Below are 16,845 nucleotides of genomic sequence, written 5' to 3'. Positions count from 1 at the left end.
TAAATAGGATTTTAAAAGATTTGGGATTGGTTGATGTGTGGAGGTCCATGCGTGGATCATCCCCAGGGTATACCTTTTATTCTGCTCGGCATATGGCTTATTCGAGATTGGACTACTTTTTTATGTTTAAAAAAGATATGCATCGTCTGAAAGATTGTAGAATAGGCCAGAGAGACCTCTCGGATCATTCTGGTGTTTACTTAACATTACATTTAGATGGCAGACGACGTAAAACACTATGGAGGTTAAACACTGGAATGCTAAATGACACTCCTTTCAGAAATGCTATGGTGAAAGACCTAAATCTTTATATGCAGGATAATAACAATGGGGAGGTGAATCCTTGTATATTGTGGGACGCAGCCAAAGCTGTTCTCAGGGGGAAAATCATAGCCAGAATGGCTTTATTGAAAAAAACTAAAACCCAGAAGCTATTAACATTGCAGGAAAAACTGAGAGATTTAGAAAAAATGAGCATTACTAATAAGGATCCATATACAACACAACAAATCAGAAATGTGAAACAGGAAATAGATAAAATATTAAGCGAGGAAGTTGAGAAAAACATTAGGTTTATGAAGCAAAGATATTATGAAGCAGGCCCAAAAGCTTCTAAATTGTTAGCCTGGAGGCTTAGAAAACAACAAGCAAACAACTGCATTCATAAGATTAGAGACCCGGCAACAAATAAGATTTCTAGCAACTTAGATGATATACAAAAAGTGTTTGAGACATACTACAAGTCCCTTTATTCACAGTCAGAACAGCCAAATAGACAAACCATTAATGAGTTCTTGAACTCCCTAGACCTTCCTATGCTAGGTAAAGAAGCTAACGATAAACTTAGCCTACCAATAACAGTAGAGGAGATAGAGAGTGCTATCTCAAGTTTGAACTCTAATAAATCTCCGGTACAGACGGGTTTCCCACGGAGTGGTATAAATCAATGAGAAATCACCTACTCCCCTTATTAGAAGCATGCTTTAATTTTATATTGAGGGGGGGATCTCCCCCTCCCTCTTGGGGAGAGGCTTTTATATCGGTTATCCCAAAAGAGGGAAAGGATAGGATGGATTGTCGGGGATACAGACCTATAAGCGTCTTAAACACAGATTATAAATTATATGCAACTATCTTAACAAAGAGGATGGAGGCAGTGATGCCTCTGTTAATTGATGAGGACCAAACGGGTTTTATAAAGAATAGACAAACTCAAGACAATATAAGAAGAGCATTACATGTAATTGAGAAAATACATGAAGGAAAAATTAGCTCTATTATTCTGAGTTTGGACGCTGAAAAGGCTTTTGATTCCGTCGGGTGGGAATTCCTCTTCCTTGTTATGAAAAGATTTGGTTTTAGCCTGAATTTCATCCGATGCATACAGGTACTTTACTCCTCTCCTACTGCAAGAATAAAGATAAATGGTAGTCTCTCTAACTCTGTAACCTTGCAAAGGGGCTGTAGGCAGGGCTGCCCTGCCAGCCCTAGCCTCTTCAACTTGTTTATTGAACCTTTGGCCCAAATGATTCGACAGGATAAAGAATTAAAAGGAATTATGATGGGAGGAGAAGAATATAAAGTGAGTCTGTGCACGCAGACGATGTTCTGGTCACGCTTGTGGATCCAGATACAGGTCTGCCTTTACTTATGAAAAGACTTGAAACATATGGTCTATATTCAGGTTATGTTCTTAATGTCCATAAGACTCAGGTCATGATATTTAATTATGCTCCATCACAAGGACTTTTGGCGAAATATAACTTTAAATGGCACTCCTCGCATATCAAATATCTTGGAGTAAACCTCCCCAAAGACCTGTCACAGTTGTATAATATCAACTATCACCCCATTAACAAAGAAATATACAGGGACCTCAGTGGCTGGAGCTTGCTCCCTCTTGATTTCGGCAGCAGAATTAGATCAGTGAAAATGAACATTCTTCCCAGATTATTATACCTCTTCTTATCACTACCAGTGGAAATACCTCAAAAACAGTTCAGAGAATGGAATAAACATATTTCACCATTCATTTGGGATAAGAAAAGACCAAGAATAAAATTTACCACCCTTCAGCTGCCGGGAGAGAGGGGGGGCATGGCTCTTCCATCTTTAAGGGATTATTACATGTCAGCACAATTAAGACCCCTTTTACACTGGTGTAATCCAACCTATATAGCGAAATGGAAGAATATGGAGTTGAGCATGATGGATATACCTACTCAATCAGTGCTTGGATATGTAATGAGGGAAAAGGATTTGTCACAAACAACAAGTAAATGGGTAAATTATTCATTAAAAGTATGGGCAGAGGTAGTCAAAAGTTTTCAACTCCAAAATGAGATTAAGCTACTTCGATGGCCAGCGTATGATCCAGACTTTACACCGGCATCGCAAGATCTTAGATTTAGAGAATGGGCTTATAAAGGTATCTCTTCACTGTGTAAGATTGTTAAAAAGGGGGAATTTAACAGTTTTGATACCATATGTCAGTCATTTGGACTAGTTGGGGCTGACTTTTTTAGATATTTACAGCTCCGTGATTACTTTTGTAAAAAGGTGAAAGGCCCTGGTACAAGAGAACCACCAATACTTGTTCAGCTGTTTATTGATGCTTATAATTCCAGTAGCAACAAAGGCCTCATAGGTAAATTGTACAAAGGTATCTTATTACTTAAAAATGATAATACGGATTATGTTAAACAAAGATGGGAAAAAGAACTGGACATTACAATAACAGAGGAAATGTGGCTAAAAGCGTGGGAGACACGGTCATCTTCAACAAACTCCTGGACATGGAGGGACTTCTGTTGGAAGAACTTGATACGTTTTTTCCTTACTCCTAAACAGAGATCAAAGCAAACAGGCAACCAGCTTCCCTGCTGGAGGGATTGTGGAGAGACTGAGGTTGACCACGCCCATGTGTTTTGGACTTGTCCCCTCATTCAGTCCTTCTGGAAGGAGGTAGCAGCAATTATTTCAAAAATTTTGGGTTTTACTATCAGTACAACATTTACATCCCTCTATCTTGGACATCTTCCTAATGGTCTCAATAGTAATGATACCTATCTTCTAAAAATCTTGCTTGTTGCAAGCAAAAAAGCCATTACAAAGTGCTGGTTACAGAAAAATGGTCCATCGGCTGGTCTCTTTGTTAGCATTGTAAAACAGCTGCATATTCTGGAACAGATGACTCATTCTATACGACTTCAAAAAGAGCTTGGAGAGAAACGATGGGAAAAATGGAACTTTTATTTGGCCAGCTAGTGCTTTACTGGTGTTTTGATAACTGCCACATGTGTTTGTATGTTTGTACGGATATGTATATCAGTGTATGTGTTTACATATATAGATATGTGTATATTGTAACCACAAGGTTTTGCACTCTGCATTTGAATGAGGCAGTTTTGCTGCCCTCTAGTCTGGACCAATCCAAGACCTCATGATTATCTGTTTTTTTTTTTTTTTTAATGTTTTATTACGCCTGCCTCTTGTTCTATTTAAAAAACTACAAATAAAAAGTTAAAAAAAAAAAAAAAAGTTGATAAAATTTAGCGTCTTCTACAAGCTTTCAATGCTTTGATGCTGGAAATACAGGCAGCAACTACATTTGCTTTAAGAGTTTTTCCTGATTAATGTTACAGGGATATTTTGATTTAATGTTGGATTTATTTTAATATTCCTCTTTATTCATACAGAAGTCTAAAACTATTTTAGCATATTTCAAATAGTTTTCATTCTCCCTGTATTTGTTTCATTTTACCTCTGTTTTGTGATCTGTGAGTCAATGGATGTTTCTATCATGCTGGCAGCAAATCAAATCTACCTTTGGGTAAAAATAGAGCTGCCTGAACCTGAACCTAAACCTGAAAGTACTTGGTTGGAGTAATTATATTACTCATAACAGACCAGTGTGTTTCCCCTTTAAGGAGAAAGCACTCAGAGCACCAGCAAGAAAGAAAGGCTACAGTGCTACAGAGGGGTGATCCAAAAGTCAATGTTTGCTTAAGAGCATGCTATATAGAAAAAAATGAAGAGTTTTGTTTTTCCTCTGGAAAGTCTCTGTGCTTGGTATTATTTTGCAATGCAAGAATTAGGCTTTTGTTTCTTCTGCCTCATTGGCTGTTATCCCTTGATCTGCTGTTTGGGTCACAACAGGGTCAACTATTTGGATCAACACTGACTGAATTCTGTGTTTGCTCTCATCAAGTACCTTATACAATTCCAACCTCAAAAATATAGAAATATCCCTTTAATTTGCAGTGTACTAAACATTGAATTAAAAAAAACACAAAAGGAGGGATATAAAATCTGAAATGATGGAAAAATAAAGGGCATCAGATTCTTTTTTCCTAAAAAATGGAATCAACTCAGTTTTAAATAAATACATGAGACAAAGTTTTAGAAAACATGCTTTTAGGGGCAATATATCACATCTAAGGTTGATAAAGTCTGCGGCCCCTTAGCTGTTATTGAACAGTGATTGCAGCAGTTATTTGTGCCCAATCACTGCTCGTGTATGACAGTAAAGCACTATGGATTTTCCTGATGTGCTCAAAGGATGGGATGCTGTTACAGTCATGTCTTTGACCCTCGCTGTTTTTACAATCAGAGGCTTTTTAAAAACAATGGGAATATGTTTTTCTAGAACTTTATCCATTCCCTCGCTCCCCTAATTGGCAAAGCCATGAGATGTCATCGAATACTGATTAAAATTCAATACTTTGAATATCTTTTCAAGACTTTCTGCACATGTTTTAAGACTATTGCATCTTCAGTTCTAACCCCTTAGCAGCATAGCTCTGTAACATGTTTGTGCTGACTGTAACATCAAATGTGACAGTACTATTTCTTATAGTAGTGTTAAATTGAGCTTTCTTGGAGCATTTCAAGATTAAACTATCCAAAAAAAGAGTTTGGTTTGATAGCATAAGGCAGTTGACAATGGAAGGTCTGATTTTTTAACTTAGTGGTGTAAAAGTAGAAAACCAGAGGCACCTTTTTACACGTTTAGCACTGGAGTTAAATTAAAAAGTAGAACAGCTCACATACAGACTTAAGCCTACCTACCCAATTAAGGATACTTATAATTTCCTTTATTCAAATTTTGATGCACTGATGTGGCCATGGTCATTTTACTGTTGCAGCTGATAAGCTACAGCTCACAGCAAGCCACATCATTAGCATGTTGAATGACAATCTGGTGCAGTTCCAGATGAACCTCTTCGGATAAAAACAAAAAAATGTACAAAGCCATAAAATTCAGTTTTGCATCCGAGCCTTAATTTTTGCTAAATTGATTTATCAATTTTTTATACTTTTTAAGACCCTGTGGACACCCTTCTCTTATACAAATCACACCATGAACCCAAAGTTACCCCCTAAAGTATCATGGTTATTCTATCTATTAACAAAGAATGAACAATTCCAGCACGCTTTCAATATCACGATTCATACCTTATACTTGAATCAATTATTACACCCCAAAAACTTTTTAATTGTTCGTTTGTTTTGTTAAAAAGCACTACTTCCACACGCGGAGGGTAAAATCAGCATTGAGACTACAGTCCCTGCTTTGTCAACAGGGGGCGCCAGAATCAAAACAAACAAAAAGTTCCTCACTAGAGCTTTTAAACATTTTTTACCTTACCCTGAATGACTGAATATTCACCAAGCAGCTTCTATTCACTCAGACATGAAAGTACTTCACATCGGCACATTTCAGCTAATCCCTGGAGGAACTCATCACACTGCAACACTGCCAACCCCCTGTGGTGATTAATGTAAATGGGGTTATTTACCCCTGAACGTTGACTTGTAAACAATCCGAGTGAAAAGGGGGCCTCCTCCGCCAACACCGGACCGCTCACTGTGAACTGATTATGTATTCTCCATGCAAACACCTCTGTGCCTGTCTGTTGTTTGCTTTGTTTACGCAGTAATCAAAATGATGCTAATATCTCATAGAAATGTCATGTCATGAAAACACATCACATTCACCACTGCCTCCTGACTGACACTTGTATTATTTTCATTTTCTTCCCCAGGTGGCAATTTTGTGCGAGACCAGTTGTTTTCCTTACTACAACTGGAAACTTCTTTGCATTTCACACAGTTTCTGATTAAATTACTGTTATGAGCTTTATGCTGTGTCAAACAGCAACAAACAAGAAGTACTTTGCTTAATACTGAACTTAGGATTTCAGTTTCTTTCCAAGAGCACGAAGAGTTTGTGTGACTAAAGATGCGACGCATGTTCAACCTCGACTCACCTCCTTCACAATGAGGCGAGCAGCAGGTGTATCAGGTGCATAGAGGACTTTCCCTAGCAATAACGGCCTGAAGGTGCTCCAAATCATGCGCAGACCAGGTGTGCCCTCCAGGGTGTCCACCAAAGTCTGACAAAAATCATCTGTAGGAGAGAGAAAAAGAGGGAAGGAGACAGTGAAAGTCAGAGCAGGAGAAAGAAAACAGCACTCAATTTCTGACTCCTGTGTGTGGCAGAGAGGAGAAAAAAGCAGTTAACTCAAAAAAAACAAAAAAACAACAACAGCATTGAATTTGCTACAGAGAGGAGGAAAGCATGATAAATATTGCACATGAGTTCAGAACTAATATGTGGCTGCCATGGAAACCAATCTGAGGCAGGGATGAGCAAAAATTTAGAGGATGCATCCTGACCTTCTTAATACGCATTCATAAACACCCTTGACATGTATTTTGAAATTATGCAATTAATTACATAAAAACCACAGCAACACTGTGTAGGACTCTGTTTTAGAGGCTTTGATATCCACCAAAGGTCTCTGAGTGTAAAACGACTGTTCCCCTTATAGACAAATGGAGGATGCTTATTCAACAGCCGCCATGATGTGCACGGCTTAAGTGTCTTAAGGGCTACAATTGGGGAGTTGCTAACTTTTTAAGCTAACTTGAAGATCAACCAGGAAATATAACTTTATGGTGTATTATTCATTTACAGTGATGGGCAGATGAAGCATCATGAGGCATTGGGGCTTTCTTTCCAATTGTGCTGAAAATATTTGAAGCTTTGGGATTTTATTCAGAGTAAAAGCAGGCGCTGTCGCGAAAAACAAGGTCCTATTTCTATGGTCTACTACTGCTTGCGAGCCTGCACATACTTGCATGTGGGGGCACTGGTACAACATCTCACTGTTTCAAACTCAAATTTCTGCAATAAAGAAAAAAAAACATGCTACAAATATGCAACCATAAACAGAGCTATTTTTCCGCTGCAAGAAAATAAAGTGTTCACTGAGGATTAATGTTGAGGAAACTATGCGCTTGCTCATGAGTCATCAAGCTGATAACTAAACATGACAAGCTCAGGAAAACATCTTAAGTTCATTTTTGTTTACATAACACTTTGTGAAAGTTTAATGCCTGTTCTGGTTTCACTCTTTATTCTTTTACTTTTCACCTCTTGGTAATCTGGTTTCAAAACCGTATATATTCTACTTCTGCATTTGTCTTAAAATGATTTTGTTACTGGTTGAGATCAGGGGTTCCATCGTCCTTAGCACAAGACCCAAGTGTACTTACTTACAAGTTCTTACAAAAATATATCATTATATCTCCATGGCAAAACTAAACAAACAAAATACAACACAATTAATCAACTATGACTATTACATTATTTCATATTCTATAGTTGGACAATTGTGTCTCAGTTGGTTTGAGAAATTGCTGAAAAAATTAAATTTTTGAGAAAGGCAGTCAAATCAGAGAGACTGTTAAAACACGGTAAAAATTATTGACCTAGTCAAGGCTAACTATTGCGCTAAAAGATTTTCCATATGACTTTTTTAATTTTTTTTTAAGTGGGCCCTAATTACCAAGTAAACAAGTAATTTTACAGCAATCAAATAATTGTTTTATAGGAGAAAGTATAATCATGTAGTAATGCTCAATAATAAAGTGGTAATCAACTACTAATAACTTGGAAACATGGTAATATAAAGTAAGAATTTACCTAGTAATAATTAGGGGTGTAAATCACCAGTTTCATCATGATACGTTACAATATCAATTCTCAGAACAATGATTCAATATTTGCCAATAGTACAAAGTCTGCCACAATTCGATTTCGATTCAAGTTGATTTAGAGGCCAACCATTCACTTTTCACATAAAGGGAAAAAAAACACAATATTGATACTCTCTCGGCTGCTAGCCATTACCTCCTATCCGCGCCTAGCGGTGTTGTGACTCGTGGATGGGCGGAAACTGTCATAACCAAGCATGTTGGGGGACTTTCAAATTAAAAGCGTAAGGTAAAAATGGTGATTAATATCGATGTTTATACTTTGAATCGACTTGACTGAATCATTGCTGAAACAATCAATATATTGATACAGATCGATGAATCATTACACACCTAGTAATAATGTATTAATTAACAAGTAATTCATAATATTGTGGCAATTCTCTGGGAATTAGCTGGTATTTTACCAAGTAATTTCTTTGAAATAAGATTATAGGTTCTCAATTCAAGTTGCATGATAATTTCCAGGTAATAACTTTATTTTTGCCCATGAAACTAAAGCAAGTCTTTCCTAAGTAATTTTAAGCAACTTTTAGTTAATATCTGATTGCTTTTATTTCTTATTTCTTGAAAACTTCAAAATTCATCAGTATTTTTTTTTTTTTTTTTTTTTTACATTTCTGCATATCAGCCCACTGAATTAAAATGAGTCCTTCCCCAATAATTGCCATGTAATTTTTGGGTCGTTTCTCAATGCCTCCCTTCAAAATTGTGGTTAAATTTTTAGGTTATTTCTGAAAACATTCTTTTACAATTGACAAGCAACTCATAAATACCACCTAATTGCCCAAAAACTGCCACAATATTAAATGGCTGTGGCTTAGGGGGTTAGGTTTGGTGTAAAATCCCACTAAATTACCAGAGAATTGGCATGGTGTTATGAGGAAATACTTTGTAATTAATACATTCTAGCTAGGTAAATACCTCCTTCATATTACCTGATTCTGAAAAATCACTAGATAACTACACATATTACTTATAAAGTCACTAGATCAATACTCTAAAATTACTAGGTCTTTACTAGGTATAGTGTTACCAGATATTCTAGGGAACTGTAATGCTTTATGTTGTGTTTTTGCACTTTCTTAAGCTATGATTACTGAACTTCCTATTTGGATAAAACAAAGAAAAAAGGAACTAGATCAAAAGTTTTGACACTAATCTGAGTGTTAATTACACTCTTGCATGAAGTTATCAAGTGAACATAAATCACAAAAAGGAATGCTGATATTCACAGTCATTTATACCGAGTAGCATTTAGCCCTCACAGTGACTGCAGTGAATTCATTAGTGCAAGAGTTGGTGGATGCTTTAGTTAAAGATATCTGTCCAGCTTGTTATTTTTAAGCTTTGACAACTGAGCTCCTCCACACATATAAAAACCACCATAATACATCTGAAATACAACAACTGTACATTTAAACGGCATAAAGCTTAATTTATTTCCTGGTCCTACAAACAAGAAGAAAACTATGGCCTGATTATGGGACTATCATGCTTTTCAGTAGGTGTCAAGCTGAATGATAAAAAAAAGACTCAACAAGCAACAAAAACAGAAACTATCTGAAATACATACTTAAAGAGTTTGTGTTATGAAGGTTTACATTCTAACTGTATCCACTACAACCAATTCTGTTTGTTTCATTATTAAGCAATCTTTTCCCTGAGAGTGATTTACCTGAGTTTATGAAAAATAAAACAAGGAAAATAAAGAGAGAATTGGGGTCAGTTAAAGTCACGTTATTATGCGTTAACAACCAGGAGTTTCAGTGTGGATGTTTTTAGAGAAGTCATTAAGATGTAAAAATACTGAAGCAGAAGACAACACAAGCAGGAGCTCAGTCCTGAGTACATGAGGACAAGCTTGTGTGGAGGAGAGAAGGAAAAGTCAATATGCTCAGCGGCGGTACGATCATTACTAATTTAACTTATCTGCCAACGTGAATATCGCCAGGTTGGGAGAGCGATGAATAGGTTGCATGAGGACCCACACTGCACGCAACCTTACGCTTGGATTGTGTCGGCTTTGTTATGACAATAAATGTGCAATTCCTGCTGTGTGGCAGTTAATCAGACAATTGATCAGTCCGGTGTGTCGTCTGCAAGTCAATATGACCGTCTGCCTCTTTGATTTGAAGCTAACTGTCCCTTTGTTCGACACCTGTCATTACATTAGTGCTCTTTCCTGAGAAGACAGCAAGAAAATATCCCACCAGCCTGCACTCCCTCTCTTCTTACCAGGGCGACCGTTTCCCCCATCAGGGAGATTTTAGCAGCGATTTTCAGTGCAATTAAATGTTAGCCTTTCTGCCTGCTGGCCTTCTTTCCCAGGTGCTCCTGGGAGGTGTGTGTGCGGGCAGCTAATGGCAAGCCCTTAGTTCGAGTCTGACCAGCTGTTCCCTCCACACACTGCACAGATGCCACATTTTGCAAATATTACACTTTAAAGACAGAAAATGTGCAGGAGGCACAGCTCACTAACTCTATGCTATTAAGGTGTCTCTTATAAGACACTTCAAACTGTGAGGTTGGTAATGCTCAACAAACTCCAGAAACTTCTATGTACTGGATTTATTTTTCAAAATCTGGAGGTCTGTTATCACGGTGGGGTTGAAAAATCCGACTGGTTCAGAGCAATAATAACAGAGAATTCTTCCACTATACAGTACTCAGGTTGCTTCTCAAATACATGACTTTTCTGCTCTTTGGGCCTTCTCAAATCCCTCCTTGAAAAAAGAGGTGAAAAGAAAAACAGACTCTTTGGTTGGACTGCAGCTTTTTGACCACTGGTGCAATTATTACAAAGGTAAGAGCATCCACGCCTCTTCTACAACACCTGTTTAAGACAGATTTCTTATGTCTCACCATCTGTGTTAAAGGTGCACAGGCAGGAAGGTGGGGCAAAGCTGGTCTGCAGTGAAGCTGGCAGTAGAAGAAGGAGCAGAGACAAAACAGAATCCAAACAGTGTCTATGTAAACAAGATAGCTGGCTGTATGAAGCTTGCAGTGTCAACCTTTAGGGGTTATTTTAATATTAGTCACAAGCTGCTCAAGGTGCTAAGCGTAAAAAAGTGCTTTTCATGCAGTAGCTATAAAAAATATATATTTTAATCTACCTCCATTTAACTATTTTTTCACCTACAACTGACCTAATTATTGATATTAAACATTCATTCATCTTCAAAGACGTTAACCCTTTGAAAGACAGTTTTTGTCATTATGCCACGATGTTTTTGATGAAAAAAGAAAAAAATAAATTATTTTCAATATATTACATGCAAAGTAATTTTACAGTATTGAATTACTACAGCCTGGGATCAGTGATTAGCAGCAACACTGATTTTTATGCATTATTATTTTTTGCATGTTTAGCATGTTTTTTTTTTTTCTCCATATGCCAATTATGAACAAAATTAAACCATCTGGTGGAGGGTAGTAAGAATGATCAATTCAAAGGCAAAAGCCTAGATTGAAACCCATATATATTAAAATGCATGTATTATGCTTTAAAGGAAGTGAGACCAAAAATTGCACTTTGAATGGGTTTCAATGGGGCATTTTTTGTGCTTAACAGCTTGAGTGTAACTTTGCTTGTAAACAGTATAATTCAGACTTACTGCAGGAGCTGAACTGAAAAAGAAAAAAGATACAAATACACAATCTTGCAAAAATTAATGTCCTATATATGAACACAGTCAAAATTATCAAAAAAATGAAGTATGAAAAGGGTGTAAAATGCACACAACCTCCTTTAAGTGTTAATACTGGACATGGTGAAAATACTACAATATATAATTTTACAGCACTTAAAGTGTGGTGATTTAAAGATTCCCTTTTTAAAAATAGAAATACTGGCACCCTCCAGCCAGTTAGTCCATAAACTCTACTCATACTAAAATCTCATACTAAAATCTGTTCAGACATACAAGAGGTAGAGAGGCAGGGGGGAGGGATGATTAAAGATGGCAGGATTCATTTCACTCACACATTAGGTTTCTTTATGTCATTTGAAAGGATAGATCTGTTATTGTGTGCTAAAGGGAGCATCAGATTACAGACGGGTTCTTGAGAGGAGTGAGCTGTACGGTCCTTTCTGACAACAGATCTGTTCTTTATAACAGAGTGGCAAAATGAAGAACAAGAGACGCTGTTCTCAACAACAGGTTTAGCCACAGTCAAATAATTGCTTGGAGCCTCAAGTCGGCCCCTCAACTTACCTGGCAAATTTAATCAATTTGAGCTGCACCCTGGAGATGGGCTCAATTCAACTCTACAGTGAGATGGTGCTGTCAACAAGCTGGGAATGCTGGTTCACACACACACACATCTCACACAAACATGTACGTACACATGCACACACACTGGGAAGGATAGCACAGCAGATTCTCATTATCCATGATCTGTACCAATTCATGCATTGCACACTTAAGACAGACAGATGCACACATACTGCATGTTTATAAAGCTAATTTGACACACCAGTATAAAGTAAACTACCTCTGGCATCAATAAAGCATTATTTACTGTACGTTGGGTATGGTGGAATAAAATCCAAAAGGGTGCAGAATAAGTGGGAATAAATGTTGTTGAAGTCAAGAGGCCGCAGAGATATGACTTTGATATTTTGTAGTATAAGAAGAGCCAAAAAGGACTGGCACTCATCATTTACCAGTCAGGTTTTAGACCACATAACAGCACTGAGAACACTCTAGTCAAAGTGTTAAATGACATCCACACTTAGTTTTAGTATTATTGGACCTCAGTGCTGCATTTCACTGTCAACCACAATATATTACTCAACAGACTGGGAAAGTGGGTGGGCCTTTCAGGCACAGTATTAGATTGCTTTGTATCCTACTTAAAGGACAGGGACTGTTTTGTGTCAATACGGTTTTGAGCAGACAAAAAATGCATGTGGAGTCCCCAAGGCTCCATCCTGGGGACTCTTCTGTTTATCATCTACATGCTTCCACTTGCTCAGATTATAGAAAACAGCACAATAAACTACCATGACTATGCAGATGACACACAGCCCTGTGCTTCAGTGTCCCCTGGTGACCACACAAGCACTGGGTGAACACATTAAATAAACTCATGAGTGGATGCGCCATCATTTTCTTCTTTTAAAAAGAGAAAAAAACTGAGGTTGTGGTTTTTGGAACCAAGGAGGAATGTTTGAAGTCAGCATGCAGCTCCAGGCACTATAGTTAAAAACCACTGACCAAGCCACAAATCTTGCTGTCATGGATTCATACCTAAATTTTTAAAAGCCACATGAAAAAAATTACTAAGTCAACTTATTATCACTTAAAATATTTCTGGGGTTAAAGGACTAAGGGCCCAGCAGGACCTAGAAAACATGTCTCCACATTTTTCTCCAGTCCAGTTTCCTACGTTAACAGTATCTTTACAGGTCTGCCTCAAAAGTCATTCAGACAGCTACAGCTAGTTCAAAGCACTGCTGTCCTCACCAGGAACAAAAATAGTGGATCATATCACTCCAGTTCTGAGGTCTTCACACTAGCCCCCTGTCTCTCAGAGTATGGATTTTTAATACTCCTGTTAGCTTATAAAGCATTAGACCCTGGAGACATCAGAGACATTCTAATACAGTATGAACCATCCAGACCACTCAGGTCATCTGGTTCTGGTCTGTGTCCCCAGAGTCAGAATCAAGCATGGATAAGCAGCTAAATTGAATTGTGATGGGGTCAGGTCAAAGTAAGGAGACAAAAGATCCACCATGGACATCATGTTGTGATCTCTGGTTTAACGTTTGAGGTTTTTTTTTGGCTGTTTTAATCAGCGTTGTTTTCCTTTAGTGACTGTGTGTTCATGTCTGTGTAAAGCACTTTGAATTGCCTTGTTGCGTGAATGGGCTATACAAATAAACCTGCCTTGCTTATATGAAATCACAACAAGAAATAAACACACAGTTGAAATGAGTACTCGGGATGACAATTTGGGTCCCAAGAAATGTTGTGAGCCATATCAGGAAAAATCACACCAGTGAAAAGATCATTTACATTTAAAAGAGGGATTATTATTTCTAAATGACCACAATATGCTATTATTTGAAGGGGTTTCTTTGGAAACAAACTTCTTGGTTTGGCATTGGGTCAGTTTGCATCAGAAGCTTTAAAGCCATGGCTTACAGTGCTTTAGCTGTTTTGCCTAGTTCTCTTGGCAAGAAAATGGGAGCCAATTCTTTTAAATCCTCCATATGCTACTAAATAGCAACAGTGAGAAAAAAAGAAGAAAAGAGAAAAATGAGCTGTAGCTATGGCATGTTCCAAAAATATTCAGTAAAATATCTTTCCCTCAGAGGGTGTAACTGACATGTAGAGCAATGTAATCCATTTCCATTAGTGCTAATCTACTACACAAAATTTTAAAAATTGTAACAACTTAAAATTACTGTAATGGAAAAACAGCTACTGACTTGCTTTTCACTGTAAGTGACTCTGAAGTTTTCTGTCAGTGATTAATTAGGAAGGGAACATTTCAGAGCTGTTAACAAAACATCAGTGTTGGCCTTTTATTAGCGCTACCCCACTATTCCTTTGAGTGTACTTTTGCATTTACAAAAAGAGATGTAATTGGCCATTATGCAGATGCTGTGCATCTTCCATATTCACTTAAGTGAACATAGAGCTACACAATGAAAAGCCATGTCTCATCCAAAACAGCCATTAGCGTGCTAACAGAGATGTTGGTGCTTATTTTGAATGGATGGTGCAATGTTTTTGCTAATTTGCCCTGGCACTTGCATGCAATTCCACTTTACAGTGTAACTTGATTTCCAGGGAATAGAGGGATTCTTATTAAAATCTAATTTTGTGCCGTTGTCTCAGAAGAAAAGACATTTAATGAAACAGGAATGTGAGGTCTCTAATGAGCATGAGCCTGTAGGAAGTTAAGCTGAAAAGAGCATTCACAAGGATTTCTTGGAACAAACATTCAGCATTTTTCAAATGTTTATGCATTTAATTTCTTAATGTATTCCTCTCTTCATGAATACAGCTTTACTGCATATTTGAAGATAGTGAATTCCTGTAAGTGAATCTAATAAAAATGTCAAGTGCAGTGTCATAATGCTTTGCTGATAAATCCATGTATCAAATGTATGGAAAACTAAATTACTCTGAATATAAGACAAAATCTCTTTATGGGTGTCCTATTAGGTTTTTTATTTTCAACATATTCCCTTAAGCCAAGAAAATTAGGGCAGCTTTCAAGTAAACACAAATAAGGATTCATTTGAAATGTGTAAATAAACATGTTCTTTGCAGAAATAGGCCACAACTTCACTTGGGAATTTATATTCTGCTAAACAAAGAGAAGTGTTAACCATCATGGGAGTTATCTTGACTTTACAGACTAAATATTAAACCAGGTGCAGCTGAACAGGTGAAAATAGTGAAACTTTACATTTTTAGAGGGTCAACTAAAGAAATCAAACCCAGTCACAAGGTCAGGACTTAACAATTCATGCGTGATTTTTCCTTCTTCTGGGTTCCTCAAGTCCCATATACACAAACTGACACTAAAATGAAGAGATTTTCAGACTGCTGCCATTCTGTGTGGACAAGGTCGTCTTCTCTCATCGATTTACTTCAAAACACTCTCCAAAGGTTCCAGCAAGTCCAGGGTAGTGCCGAATGATTCAGACTCAGCTCTTTGTGCAGTAACTGTGAAGCACACAAGTCAAGTGTAACTCAAATTTCCTCTACTCAGTACCTCAGAATACTCAGATGAATCACTGGGTTAAGAATCACAGTAGTAAAGCAGAGCATTCTGGATGAGGTTAGGGAGAACAATATATTTCCTCTGAATAGATTAAACTCATTGGTTTTTAAGTGCTATATAATCAAGCTGAAGAAGTTTCCCCAGAGACCAGGAGTCTCATTTATAAACTGGAATGTACCAAGAGGCCCTAAAACTGGCATGCCACACTTTCCACGCAAAGTATGTTATCTTTAGTAAGAAATCCTGGGAGTAAAAGGTGTAAGCTAGCCGTGAGCCATGTTTAACATTTTAGAGGCAGAGTTTGAGTGAATTGAAATAAAGTAGGGATGGAGGTTGTCAATTTTCATTGATATTAAGACCCTATCGATGCTCACTACTGATTCAAGTTCTTATCGATACCACTACCTCTTTCATATAGCCCTTTTTCCATTGTATGTAGGAAAGGCAATAGACAAGTTTAAGCTGAGTAGAGCTTTAGTTCAAAAGTGAACTGAACTAAACTGACTGTGAACGCATCATAACCGTCTGCCCACTTATTAGTTTCCTGTGAATTTCACCCGGATTTCAAATTTGAATCAACATTAAAAAAAAAGGGATTTGCCAAAAAGTTTAGGACCAAGTTTCTGCATCAGACAAATGCAGGTCATAGCAGTAGTAGCACAGGGTGTGTATTCGGTATTTGTTTTTTGTTGTGCAAGAATTAATAGAACTTCAAAATGGATGTACAGTTTTACTTGGCGGAGAAGGCTCTTCTCCTTTGACTTCCCACGGAGTGCATAGCTAGACACCCCAATATGGGGGGGGTCAATAATACATTAATGGCAATGGGTACTGAATACAATAAAATTAGTTCAAAAGCGATTCATCCATAGAACCATGAATCTTAATATGAGGGTGCTCCTCCTTTATAGCTTTATGCTATAAAGGAGGAGGCGGGGGCATAGAGGAAGCTCTGCCAGCAGCAGCAGCATTAAAGCAGCAAGAATTAGTGAGAAGTACGTCGTATTGAAATGGGCCGCTGTGTTGAGAGAA

General features: G+C 37.5%; 1 protein-coding gene across 2 annotated transcripts in view; it reads right to left on the bottom strand.

The window, feature by feature from the left end:
* Positions 1 to 16,845, bottom strand: part of LOC121504174 (phospholipid-transporting ATPase ABCA1-like) — a 269,110-nt gene that overhangs the window by 183,544 nt on the left and 68,721 nt on the right. For both annotated transcript variants that reach the window (XM_041778824.1, XM_041778823.1), the window contains one exon: positions 6,273 to 6,412. In XM_041778824.1, the coding sequence (XP_041634758.1) occupies positions 6,273 to 6,412 (140 nt within the window). The remainder of the gene's footprint in view (positions 1 to 6,272; positions 6,413 to 16,845) is intronic.

Source organism: Cheilinus undulatus, linkage group 22 (assembly GCF_018320785.1).
Source record: "Cheilinus undulatus linkage group 22, ASM1832078v1, whole genome shotgun sequence".
Classification (NCBI taxonomy): domain Eukaryota; kingdom Metazoa; phylum Chordata; class Actinopteri; order Labriformes; family Labridae; genus Cheilinus; species Cheilinus undulatus.
This window is presented reverse-complemented; position numbering and strand designations above follow the sequence as displayed.